Source organism: Bufo gargarizans, chromosome 3, assembly GCF_014858855.1.
Source record: "Bufo gargarizans isolate SCDJY-AF-19 chromosome 3, ASM1485885v1, whole genome shotgun sequence".
In the NCBI taxonomy this organism is placed as follows: domain Eukaryota; kingdom Metazoa; phylum Chordata; class Amphibia; order Anura; family Bufonidae; genus Bufo; species Bufo gargarizans.
This window is the reverse complement of record NC_058082.1, coordinates 72,576,368-72,590,425: the sequence shown is the minus strand read 5'-3', so window position 1 is coordinate 72,590,425 and position 14,058 is coordinate 72,576,368. Positions and strand designations below refer to the sequence as shown.

At 42.6% G+C, this 14,058-nt stretch overlaps 1 protein-coding gene across 11 annotated transcripts in view; it reads left to right on the top strand.

Moving 5' to 3' along the window:
- NBEA (neurobeachin) overlaps positions 1-14,058 on the top strand; it is a 580,876-nt gene that overhangs the window by 382,706 nt on the left and 184,112 nt on the right. For all 11 annotated transcript variants that reach the window (XM_044287233.1, XM_044287230.1, XM_044287232.1 and 8 more), the window contains one exon: positions 9,345-9,469. In XM_044287233.1, the coding sequence (XP_044143168.1) occupies positions 9,345-9,469 (125 nt within the window). The remainder of the gene's footprint in view (positions 1-9,344; positions 9,470-14,058) is intronic.

Sequence of the window (14,058 nt, the reverse complement as noted above, 5' to 3'; positions counted from 1 at the left end):
GTACTCAGACTTCTCCAATCTTCCAGAGGGGTTCCCATTGTGGAGCTCCCAGTGAGTAGTGTCTGTACATAAGAAGCCACCAGTAATTAAATTTCACCTAGGATGCACTTGTTCTCAAGAGCATTGGACTGGCCCAACATTCAGACCCCTACTGATCTGACTCTTACATCAGACAAGTCTGATTGAAGTAGTTAAATATAGGACTCCACAACTCCCGAAGCAGCTCTCATGTTTATTTCAATGGGGTGAGGCTACTACCAGGGGTCTTCCTTGGGAGAATGTTGGCATGATTAAACCCGACATGCTCAATCCTTCTTTCTTCTTACATCTGCCATCAAGGTAGAGTACGTTGGCCCCATGGCCATTTTAAACCATTGATGGGTTTGACTGAGTTTTGTCTGAAAGTTGGAACCAAGCTGGGGGCCATAACAAACAGAGTTATAATAAGGAATAGGACTGAGAAGGGAGCAGAGATGGACAAGTACCAGTCCCATAAGAAAAAAATGGTCATAGCCACAATTTAAAAAACAAAACATGTACTGCAGAGTCTAAGAGTTTTATGGTGGCCCATTTATATAAAGCTAGGCAGTTTGCTGCTCTCTTGTACTGGTACAAATAATGTATGCCTGATGCACACCACCTCGAGGACATTCTTTTGGCCTCAATCAGATGAATTCCTACTTTCAGTGTATAGCATATATGCCAAACATGTCTGCATGGAGCAGTGTGAACAAAGCCTAAAATGTTGTTGCCACATTTCCATTAGAAGAAATCGCTGTGCCGTGCCAGAAGGTTTAGAGGGGTTTTCCAGTTTGCATCAACATTCTTTAAAATAATGATGGCGGTAGCTGTAATTTTGTAAGGTATTTCCCTTACCTTTCTTGCTCCTATCTTCCGTTCTGGCCTGTGGTCACATGACTATGTCCATGCCGCTCTTTCTTATTTCCTGTGATGTTACGTCCACACAGCAGCACTGATAGGGGAGTGTCTATGTAACTAGCTGGGTGGGAGGAGTTATAAACTAGCTAGGTAATCATAGGGGAGTGTCTATGTAACCTGCTAGGTGGGAGGAGCTATAAATTAGGTGGGTATTTTTAAGGGCAGTGATAGGGGTGTGTCTATAGAACCAGCTAGGTGGGAGGAGCTATGAACTAGCTGGGTGGTGTTGGGGTCAGTGATAGGGGTGTGACCATGTAACTAGCTGGGTGGGAGAAGCTATAAAATTGCTGGGTGTTGTTAGGGATATTAATAGGGGTGTGTCTATGTAACAAGCTGGGTGGGAGGAGCTATAAATTAGGTGGGTATTTGTAGGGGCAGTGATAGGGGAGTGTGTATGTAGCTAGCAGGGTGGGAGGGGCTATAAATTAGGTGGGTATTTGTAGGGGCAGTGATAGGGGCGTGTGTATGTAGCTAGAAGGGTGGGAGGGGCTATAAACTAGCAGGACATTGTTAAATGCATTGATGGAGCTGAGGGATAGAAAAGAGAAGTGCATCATGGGTTTGGTTGGATACAGGAACGGGATGTGCCACATACAAGATGGGAACACATCAGAGGGATTTGTCAGGAGAGTCCAAATTGAAAAAAAACAGAGGAGATGTAAATGAGGACAAGCAACTACGTGAGTGTATTTGTGATTTTTTTTTTTTTGTAATAGCCGAAAACCCAATTAAGCTTTTTGTTGGGTGTTTTTGCATCTCAGATCTCCCTACCATAACAAGGTCTACACATTAACAGGATAGGGCATGTCTTGCTTATTGTGGAAGGTCCAACCACTGGGAAACCATCTGTTGCTAGAATGAAGAAAAATGTCTGCGTTACAGTTATCCACACGGCACCTGGACTGGTGAGGCGCTGTGCAAAAGAAGCTCAGTAGGTACTGTACCTAAGCACCCTCTTTTTCACAACTGGTGAGGGTCAGCGAACAGATCTGACTTTTCTGGCCTATTTTATTTATACCCTTAAATGCTGATTTTTAGTGAAATATATTTTCCTTCCGTCTCCAGTCACGACTTTAATATAACGCAGACCTTAGGGAAGAAAATGCTGAGAGACTATAGAAAAATAGTTGTCATAGAGCCGGCTGAAAAATGACTTGCGTGTAAGTGGTGTATTCTATTTCATGGGAATGTATTTGGTCATATCAACACCTGGAATGATAGCTGCTGTGGTAGTGTCAGGTTTAAAGGACACTTTTTGGGGAATTGCAATCAGATATATTTTCTTACAGCAGTCCTAGTGTCATGACTCTTATCTTTCAGCATTTCCCTACTTTCTTCATTTAATGGTGAAGAAGGGGAGTCAGACTGAAGAGACGGGAGACTAAATGCAGAATGTTTCACCAGCACCAACGAATCGGTTACTTGTGGAACCAAAACTTAAGGAATAGGTCATCAATATCTGATCAGTAGGGGGTTACTGGAGCGGCAGCTGATTGGCCTTTGATCCCCCATCAGGGCCAGCATCAGCACCCGGCAAACCTGGGCAAGTTTTGGGGCCCACTGCTCCTAGGGGGCCAACTCAGGTCTATGCTGAAGATCGCTGTAGGGGGAATCCCCCAGTGTTTCTGAACAGTCAGGACTCTAGTTCCTGGCTTAGAAATCAGTGCTATGAACATGAAGCATATTTAAGTCTAATTTAGCCTCTATTTAAGAAATGTTTCTGCCGGGATTTGAACTCCCAACCTTTTACATTAGAGGCAAGAACCTTAACCACTGAGCTATGCTAAACTGTGCTAGAAAAACCTCATAGTAGTTTCCCATGTATTAGGTATTCCTATACAGCAGAAGTATAATTTTATATTTTTTCTTTTTTTTGTAATTGTAAAAAAAATGTATGGCGCAAAATAAATGTGTAATTATGAAAAAAAAAATTATATATATATATATATATATTCATACTTCTGATATATATGAATGCATAATATGTTGGAAACTACTACTGAGGTTTTTAGCCATAATATATGTACAGTAGGTGAACGTGAAGCTCTATAGCCCAGTGGTTAAGGTTCTTGACTTTAATCTAGAAGTCTGTGAGTTCGGATCCCAGCATAATCATAAAAAAAAGAGGCTAAATAAAACTTAAATAGACACACCAGCCTTTTTAATTTGTGTAACTATTATTTTTTGTTTGAAAAGGTGGCAACCCTAGCAGAACCCCTGCTCCCCGGTGACCCTCTAACTTTTTTTTGTAGTTATGTCTACAGAGACGTGTGGGGGCTCATTTGAGGGAAATCTTTTTTTTTTTTTTTTTTTTACAATACCATTTTAGGGTGTGTATGACTTGACCATTTTTTATTAAATTTTCTTGGGAGATAAAGTGATAAAAAAAAATGGCAAATCAGCATTCTTCACCGTATGGGCTACTTTTTTTTTATATTTTCATAGTATGGGTGTTTTCGCATGCATCAATGCCCATCATTTTATTCTTTTTTTGTTCATTTTTGGGGAAAGTGGTGTGATTTAACATTAAATTTTTTTTTTTTAATATATTTTCAAACCTTTTTTTTTTATTACTTTTCTTCAGATTGCAACTTATACAGAGTAATGGAAATTGCTCCATTATTCTCTATAGATATCCCTATATCACAGTTTCGTGAACTGGGATATACTGACAATGAGCCTGGAAGCCTAGTACAGGCTGCGGCTAATTTTTAGAACTGGGTGCTTTCCCTGATCTCCGCTGGGGAAGGCGCATCTGAGTAGGAAGCCTGCGCTTGAGTTTTTTAACACTCTCGGGTACCGTGGTGACATTTGACTAATGCCACAAGGGGGCCCACTGAGATTTATCGCCCAAGGGCCCACATGAACCTGCAGCCAGCCCTGTCCCCCATAATCAGATATTGATGACCGATTCTGAGGATAGGACATAGTAGATGCTTTATCAGTCCTGCCCAGATCTGCTGGTTGAGCTCGTGTTCATCTGCCATGTCTGCCCAGCATTTTACCCATCATTCTAACCACAGTGCCATTGGATTGAGTGACCGTATGTTCAGAATGCTGTGTCAGATTTCCCGTGACGTGCTTTTCTGTAATTTAGGGAATATATGGAGGTCTAAATTCTTGGATTGCACGGTCGTCATCTTTTGACATTTCCATTTGCTATGTCAACACAGTCCATCACTTTTGTTGGATTTGAAGCCTCATCACAGTCCGTACATAATCTGGTCTGTGAGATTAGTGCCAAATCTTAATTTACACCAGGTTGCATAACCACATGATCTTTTTTTTTTTTTTTTTTTTTTTTTTTTTATGTTGTAATACTTTATACTAACTGTGTGCCCATTAAACTTAGATGCCTCACAGACTTCCAGAGTTATCACTGGTGCCTTGCAGCGCTGGGGTCCTAGTTTCGAATCCGACCAAGGACAACATCTGCATGGAGTTTGTATGTTCTCCCCGAGTTGGACTGGGGTTTCCTCCAAGTATTCCAGTTTCCGCCCACATTCCACTGATGGGATCTGAAGGTTGGCCTAATTCAAGGAGTTTAATTCAATGATCTTTTCTTCAAAACCCCTTTAGATAATAGATCATTTTAAGCATGTCTTCCCTTGCGCTCCTCTATGATATCATTAGACTTCCATACTGTCAGCAGTCCATTCAGATACTACCACCTGTTCTGCTCCAGCCATTTACGAAGGTAACTAATCTCTGACAAGTTGTTGGGTGAAGAGAGCAATGATATTACTGATCTTGCCTCTAGAGCAGTGGTCTGTAACTGGTTCCAGAGCTGTTTTGAGACTTCCCTGCTGGGAGGGTATCCTGAGAGTTGCAGCTGAAAAGTTTCAGGTTTTTGGTTTCCCACCCTACCAGTGATATGTTGACCTTGGTACCATGTTCTAGAACGTAATGGCATCTGTCGCCACTGATGGTTATATCTGCAACTACCAACATCTTGGAGTCACAAGTGGCTCCTTTTGGGGACCACTGTCCTATACAGTTTAGTGCAGGTCTACATATAACCTTTGCCTCCCAATGTATTATGTGCAATGGGCTAACATTTCCAAGACTTGAGTGCCTAAAAGAGAACTTGTCACCTGTAACCTTTCCTGACATGTCTGTTTCCAGGGGCAGACAGGCCATAAACCCTACAGGTAAATCTCCCGGGGGGCATATGCTTTGGGGGCCCGCCCAATCCCTCCTCACGGCCACCAGCTGGGTACAAAAGGATCTGATACTGTTAGCATTAATTAATGCTAGGAGCATCGAGTACCTTTGCTCCTGGTCAGGTGCCCTCCTGAATCCAACTGTATGGCCATCCTCAAGATGGTGATCTAGTTAAATAGTGCAGCAAGGACAGCAGAATTCTGTGCTGCACTGTAGTATTTGGTTCTGCAGGTGCGTTATTTTTTGCTACCCTATAGTATTGCTGGCCCGCCTTCTTCTCTTGTCTCTGTCTACTTGTGTTGGCCACTTTTAGTGCCCAGTACAGCAATGTCTGTTTTAGTAACTACTTGCATTCCCCATGTGATAACAATTCAGGAGCCTCTATTCTTATGAGTCCATGTTGTACCATTCCTATATTATTCCTGCTAGAAATTAGGAAAGAATTTTCAGCAGTACTGTAATGACTGTCCTGATGATACCAGTTGTGTCCGACTGTGCAGGGACACACGCCCAGCTGGAAACGCCCATCTGAACCTTCATTACAATCTACTGGCAATTCATTTATGACTTCTAGCAGGAATAATAAGGGAATAGCACAACATAGAGTCATAAGAAGAATCGATACTCCATAATTGTTATTACATGGGGAATACAAGTAGTTGCTAAAACGTGCATGTCAGGAGAGGCGACAGCTCCTCTTTTACAGTCTCTCGCCTACTTCTTTGTGAGGCAGCTTTGAGATATTCCATTGTTACCCTGAAAACACATTTATTTTATTTGCTTGCTCATAATGGTGATTTTCATGCTGTTTACATCATTCCGTGTAAAATATAACCTCAGCATTAGCCGTTATTAGAGCAGCCCGCCATTTACCAGCAAGAAATAAAGCAATTTGCATTTGTCGAAACAAAAGCCATTTAACCTGGAAGTATCCACGGCCCAAAATGGTTTGTTTTCACTAGGGCCCATAAACCGTAATACGCAGCGCATTAATGGTGGACGGGTAATAATTCACCACAACAATTACCGCACCCGGGAACATTTTTGCACCTCTAATTCAAAGTTATTAATAATGAATAAAATAGCAATTTTCTGAGCTCGCTGGGGGCAGTGGGGAATCATTCTGATGAATATTTCAGCACGTTATTTTAATCATGGTCCCGCCAAATTCATGTGTGTCATATTTTCTGCTTATAAATTCCAGGCTGCCGAGGGACCGGAGTCATTAAAAGGAACTGTTTATAGGGAGGTTTGCTCTTTGATTTACAAGGCGCGTTAAACCACTGTAAAGGAAAGCAAGCTGCATGTCATTAATGCCTGTAATGTGATGCAGCAGGAGTGAATGGGCTGCTTGTGATTAATGCTCTTTACCAGTACGAGAAGCCATTTAATACTGGCTACTTTAGGCTGTTTAACATGTATATACATTGTGGCAGCCTGCCCTCCATCATGATTGTGCTCTCCATCGCTAGTGGTGTCACACGTTAGGTTCTTGATAAACTTAACACAGTTGTTAAATCATAGCTTATACGAGTTTTTTTTTTTCCCCCCAAAGGACTGTGAAGACGGCCATTTTGTTATTTGGCTTGGGCATGGATCACTTAAAGGGGTTGTGCCACAAAAAATATTCAGTATTTTTTTAAACGAGCACCTGGATCTGAACACTTTTGTAATTAACAATGAAGTATAGCCACTGAGCTATTCGATAAAATGCATCTGTTTGTCGCCACCTGCTGTTTGTTCTTTTCCTTATTTCTTGTCCACCTCACTGGGGCAGTCGTAGTCACTCAGTTTCACTTCAACTGCCACCAGCCATATCTTCTGTTAGAAGCTGTGACAGTTTAGGCTCCATTCACACGTCCGCAGTTCCGTTCCGCATTTTGCGGAATGGAATTGCAGACCCATTCATTTCTATGGGGCCACACTATGTGCTGTCAGAGTCCGGAAATGCGGGTCCGTAATTCCGTTCCCGAAAAAAATAGAACATGTCCTATTCTTGTCCGCAATTGCGGACAAGATTAGGCATTTCCTATTATAGTGCCTGCGATGTGCTGTCCGCAAAATGTGCGGTGTCCGTGAATTGACCCTTACAGGGAGAGAGCTGCAGCAGAAAGGACATACCCCTGAGAAAGGACGTGTCCCATAAGCTGAACAATTGGACAATGAATGAGGAGATCTCTGGATCCATGTGAGGTTCAGGGCTGGCTCTAGCTTTGTTAGAAAGAGGTTGTCATGTCCTATATGATGTCTGATTTGAATTTTTTTGACATCAGTTATGGCATAACCCCTTTTAATTGGGTGTTCTGGTTTCATGTAAAGAGTTTGTCCCACAATAAACATCATCTGTCCACAGGATAGGTGATAAATGCCTCATAACTGGGGGTCCCACCTCTTGATCAATAGGATAGGGTCCTGAACACAGTTTTTCTTGACTGAAGAGGCGGCCAAGCATGTGTCCTGACACTCCCCTCATTGTCCATGGTGTTCACATAAACGGGCAATCGCTCAAAGTTCCCTCTGCTACAGTCATCAAATTAGGAGGGACAGGGGACTCAGGACCTCCATTCTACCGAATAGTGGAGCCCCCAGTAATCAGACATTTATCACCCATTGTGGGAAAATCCCTTTAAATAAAGCGTAAAAAGATTCTATCTGAGACATTTCTGGCACATCTACTGGATAGATCATGATCTTGGCTATGAAAACTCCCTTACCCAATGGAAGGGGGCAGATGTGGATCTCGATGTGGAGCTCCCAGCTATCAAACCTAAATGGTATATCCTTTGGCTACGCCATAAATGCTTCAGTTGGAAATAGCTCTTTGAAGGGGTTGTCTCACTTAAAGGACATGGCAGCCGTTGGATTGCTGTACTATTTAGGTTGCTAGGGAGGTTGCCTTTGCTTGTTCTCCACCCTGACTTGTAGGGGTGGAGCCTAAATGAAGAAAAAAATGCATGGCAGCCCTGAGCTGTCGTACATTTCAGTACAGGCACACGGACTGCTGGAGGATGCGCCTTATATATGACAACACTTGTGCCTCTCCATGAATTAGGCGCATTTCTTGGCTGCACAGGAGATATGAAGATCAAGAGATAGGAAATGCTGGTCTGTAGTAAATCACCCACTTTATTTCAGTACGTCATCGTTTTTACAATGTCCTTATGCTCGCATTTTATAGAAGTATTGTGTTTACATCTAGAGGCCGTAAACTTGTTCAGACCTAACCAATCAAACTCTAGGGTGCCATGGTGGAGGTAACCTGAGCCGACCACCATCCAGCAATATTAGTGCCTGATTAGGGCAGGTTGATGATTGGGCAACTGAACTACTGTAGATCTCCATCTATCTATGATTCTACTAGATTGTAACCAAATCTAATGCCCTTGAAAAGGCTTTCCAAAACTGGACAAAATATCAGAAAATGGGGGAAATGCCATAAAATCACCAAAGAACCGATCGTGCGCTTCCTGATGGCCATAGCTTACTGCTTCAGTGATGACGTGGCTTCAGGGATCTTGTGTTGGAAATCGCCAATAATTGGCTGCAGCGGTCTCCTGAATAGATGGGCATGTCATCACTGCAGCAGAGTAAACTAAGGCTACTCTCACACTAGCGTTTCTATTTTCCTGTATTGAGATCTGTCATAGGATCTCAATCCCGGAAAAAAACACTTTACTTTTGTCCCCATTCATTGTCAATAGAGGCAAAACATAACTGAACAGAACAGAGTGCTCCAAAAATGCATTCCGTTCTGTTTGGTTGCGTTCCCGCATGCTGCGGTTTTTCCCATCATGGGATCCGGAGCAAAACCAATCCGGCATCACCCACAATGCAAGTCGATGGGGACAGATCAGTTTTTTCAGACACAGTAGAAAATGGATCTGTCCCCCATTGACTTTCAGTGGTGTTCATGCCGGATCCATCATAGCTATGTTAAAGATAATACAACCGGATCCATTCATAATGGATGCAGACGGTTGTATTATCAGTAACGGAAGCGTTTTGGCTGATCCCTGCCGGATCAGGCAAAAACGCTGGTGTGAAAGTAGCCTAAGACCATCAGGGATTGGTGGAGCAACAGGGGATCAGAGGATGAAGCCTTTTGGCCAGTTTCTTTTCAGATCTTGGAAAGCACCTTTAATCTTATGTCATGATTTTCTCTTTTGGGTGCAGCACCCTTGTACGTTTGTTGCACCAGCATGCATAGCTTTTTGCTAACTTTATTATATCTTTTCTTTTAGTCAACTCCATGACTTCTGGAGACTGGATTATTGGGAAGACGACTTACGAAGGAGAAGACGTTTTGTGCGCAATGCATTTGGCTCCACTCATTCAGATGCCAGATTAAAGGCTGCCATTGAATACGGTCAGTATGATGATCCATGTTCTCAGACACTATATTAAATTAGCTTTGTGTGCCCTGATTTATTTTTTTTCCTCCAGCTTGGATTTAGTTTTTAAAAGTCAAGAAACACAACACTTTTGTACTTTCGTGTTCGCTCCGGTTCACTTTTCAAAAAGCAGATGTGCAGATGTGTTTGTCTTTTTGAAGTTTGGACACATGGAGATCAGCCTATGAAACTTCACATGGACCCTTTTCCACTTCTACGCCTCTTTTACACTGATGCTATTTCTATTCCTCTTGGTGATACTAATGAGTTGAATAATTTATGAGCTTGTCATGTGAAAGGGATTTGGTGCAGTTTGATGTACTCTCAGCGTCTGGTGCTGGAATGTGATTAATAAGAGAGCTAGAGGCGGAGAGGGCTTTTTTTTCATGGCAATTAATTCTCATTATTTTATTTCTTCATACACATATTTGCACCTTTTAAAGTACATTTTGTCCTTTCTCTAGTTTATATACTGTGCCTTCCATCCAAAGCCATTTTTGGTTGTGTATTCGATGTTCTCCAACTGGCCTGTTATTGTTGAGGACTATTAGGTGTTGTACTTAAATGGGTTCTCTGAGACCTCTTTTCATATGGGTAGGGTGCCGGGATTAAAAAAATTAAATTAAAGAAAAAAACTCATCAGCGTTCCAGTGCCAAGATCCCTCCTCCTCCGATCGTGGTCTCTTCTGAACCAGTAGTGTGACATACCATCCACTTGCATGTGGCCGTGGCTTTCACGTGCTGTACCTGCACACGTCACCGCTGAGGCCGTTGTTTGTCCGGCAGTGGTGAAATGCATGTAGACGGTGCGTCACACTTCCAGTAGAGTGGGGACCAGAAGTGGAGAACAAGGGAGCTCGGTGTTGGAACCGGAGCACCGGTGGCAGGTGAGTCTTTTCTTACACCTTCACCCTGCCTGGCCATATGAAAAGGAGTTCCTGGTCTCTATGAACCCCCTTAATTGTCGCCAGGCCTTGTTAATATTAGCAGGGAATGTATAGCATATGTATAGTGGATGATGACCATGAAGGGTTGGACACTTTTTATTGCTGCTCCTAGGCCACATGACAGATGAACATATCGTCACTGTCCTAGGAAAAGCTGAGAGAAGGGCACGGCCTTCTCAAACAGCTGATCAGTGGGGGTCCCGGGTGTCAGACCCCCACTGATCAGTCCAAAATAAAAAAATAAAAAACTAGGAAAACTCCTTTACAGAAATTTCAAATCACACTGCAGAAAATTTTCACGACAGAATCGACACATAACTTGCCCTTCCGTGCATGTGTTAAATTTGCAGAGTGTCAATGTATTTGGATTTCTGCCATAGATTTCATCCTTTGCAATGTTTTCCTGCATTGAAATTCCGGCAGGTCCACCACACGGGGCCATACCTTGGAGGTGTTTCCAAGTCCAGGGAGAAAGTTCCTTCCTTTGGGACCGCTACTCGAAAAAAGTCATGATGTTTGGATGATCTCAGATGCTTGATAGGTGGACGTTTTTAAGTTTTAGGGCTTGAATTAAAGGGTTTTACATCTATGATATACATGAAACATGAATCATTAGTGTGATATGTATCATACAAAACATTAGCCATATCTTACAAGTAGTTACATGGAAAACCTTCACTTTTGCAGAAGTCAGTCAAGAATGCGGGATAAATGCTTGTGTTTTGTCACACAGACAGCTCCCTAATTACATTTTAATAGGTCTGGAACTCTGTACCGGGCAACTGACAGGAACCAGTGTTCCCCAAAATCAATGCTTGCCAGAGTAGTTGCTCTTTTTTTTCGTCAGTGAACTCATGAATGAACGCTCTTTAAAAGTTCCATATGGTTCTTAAATTTGATTATCTGCCTCGTCCAGCTCCTGTATGATGTACATACATAACCATTTAATTATCCTGCTGCAGGCATAGTAGACCACACAACTGATCTAAGGACCATGCACGTGAAACCCCCTCTTTACTTTTGCTCTTCTTTAACCACTCAGCCAGGTATATGACTGTATCCCAGTTGGAAAATTTAAGTTTGAGGAAGAATGTACATTCCTGAAGAACAGAATGAGGAAATCCAGTGCATAGAAAACACAGGTCTGCTTGGAGAATAGGAAGATGTGTAGATATGGTGATAGAAATGATGTCAATGAGAAAAGACGGGACATATTAGAAAATTATAAGAGACGGTTGTTTGTCTAAACCAACTTGATGGCACTTAAAGGTAATAAATCTAAATTATTAAGCCACCTTTTCATAGTCCATGCAAGTGCTTATCAAATATGCCAGCCGTCTGGTCTTAAAGTCCCATTTACAAATTCCCTATCAGGCAGTTCTGAGTTAGTAGAGGGAGGTCCTCTATTGAGGACCCTAGTCCATTTGCCAGAGCAGCTACAAAGAGATCTCTAGTTCTGGAGGACCAAACATGTCTGTGTATTGCATGGTAGCCTATTGATTTCAAAGGGAAACTGAATTCCAGCTGCCATCAGCTGTACTCTTTGTGATCATCTTTATAGTCCTGGGATCGGCAACCTCCGGCACTGCAGCTCTTCTGAATCTACAACTCCCAGAATCCTCCTTCCATTGGAGTTACAAGAACAGCCGAGTACCTGTGTATGCTGGGAATTGTAGTTTCACAGCAGCTGGAGTGCCGAAGGTTGCCGACCCCCGTTACAGTCTGAGGGCCCTGATGACAAAGTGAACAAGCCCTTTAAGCAAATCGTTTTTTCTCACTCAGCAGAATTTGTCTGGAAATGCAGATGATGATGATTATGTGAAGAGAAAAAAACTTTTATAGTTCAGCTCACTTAACGTTTCTGGCCACACCGCTGCATCTCACATGGAGAAACGTCATCTCCTTTCTCAGAACCTGCGAGATGAAGCAAGACAAAAACTCCAACACTTGAAGAAAAAGATTCCTTAAACCGATCTCATTATTGTGAATCCATAAAAAGGAACATGACACAGTCTCTCGATTGCGCATTTCAAACCTATGTGCACCAGTTCTTAATCATAGCACCAACTTAAAACCGATGCACACAGGTTCGAAATATGCAGCCTTTGTTTTAATTATTTATTATATTTTATTATTTATTTATTACATCATACTGCTTTTTAGGGATTTACAATAAAGAGATTGCTTTTCGTAACCCTTTTCTTCAAGTGCTGGAGTTTTTTTCTTCCTTCCTTGCCCAAGATGCTGATGACTACAGTAGTATACCTTCTGCTTTCTTTTTCTTTGAGCTCCTGACAGATGCTAATCTGTTCAAAAAGAATTATGATGGATGTACCAGAGTGTTTCCAGGGCCCTTCTTTCATCTGAGAAATGGGCTGTCCGAACAGAAGGCAATATGGAATAGAAGATAATGGATAATTAGTATAAAAATATTGTGCCTCTAAAACACAAGCTTTCCCATCGCCCTTTTTGTCAGCAGAATTGGGAATGTATTATTTTAATCGTTAGATTTTTCTTCTCAACCCGTGTGCCGGATTCTGGGATGTCACTTTGTCACCAAACTATAGGCATTGAAATATTAATACATGAACCCAGTGCACGGCTTGTTATAGGCATCAGTTGAAGTAAACCTGAAGGTGCGTTGGTCTGGCACAAACATTGAACAAAGGGGACAGAGAATCGGTTATTTTTTTTGCCTGGTATTAGAAAGAACTGCAGGGACCGCAGCCGACAGGTTTAGCGGAGAGCGCCTTTGTGACCTTCAAGAAGAAAACCTTTTCTTTACAACAAGTGCAAATCTAAATCATTATTGATGGGGCACTCCTAACACCGCGCTGATACGGTCGAAGGTGCACAGCGCATCAGCAATGTGTCCAGCCAAGCATGGTGTCCTGTGATTTACCCGTGAAGTCTTCCAGCTATTTTTACCCTGATGCGCTTGAAGTACATTGTGCATTGTATGATGTTTGCCACAGTATTGGTACAGCTACACCTGCAACATTATAATATCATCAGTCACATAGTGCGGTATGCATGGTCACTGCCAGGACTGACCATTTTTACAGGGAGTCTGTCACCAAGTTTTGGACTGGTTATATAGCGTTCTTGCACACACACGATTATAACAGTACCTTTGTTGTTTTTGTCCCATCTAGTAAGGCGGAAACAACGAGTTTATAAAGTTATGCAAATAAGGACACGCAAGTGCCCAGGGTGGCGTTTTGGCTGCAAGTGCCCAGGCCCCTCGGTGATCTGCACACCAAACACCTTCCCATTGTATCCTCCGGCCTGCCTTGTAATGATCTTGCGTCATCCTCTTCAGTTCTCGCCTGCACACTTTACTGCTGGGCCCTAGGCATGCGCAGTGCTCTGCCCACTATAGGCAGAGGCACACACATGTGCAGTGAGCATGCGCCGGTTAATACCATGGCTCACCAGCAGAGGGCAGGGAGAGTTGGCATTAACCAGCACATGCGCACTGCACATTTCTGTGCCTCTGCCCATGCACATCCGTACATTACAGATAATTCATTTTTCCTGCAGCACCCCCACAGGAGAAATAAACACATGCCTGTGGGTTTTCCCATAGACCACAGTTGGTTGCTGGTAGTCTAGCT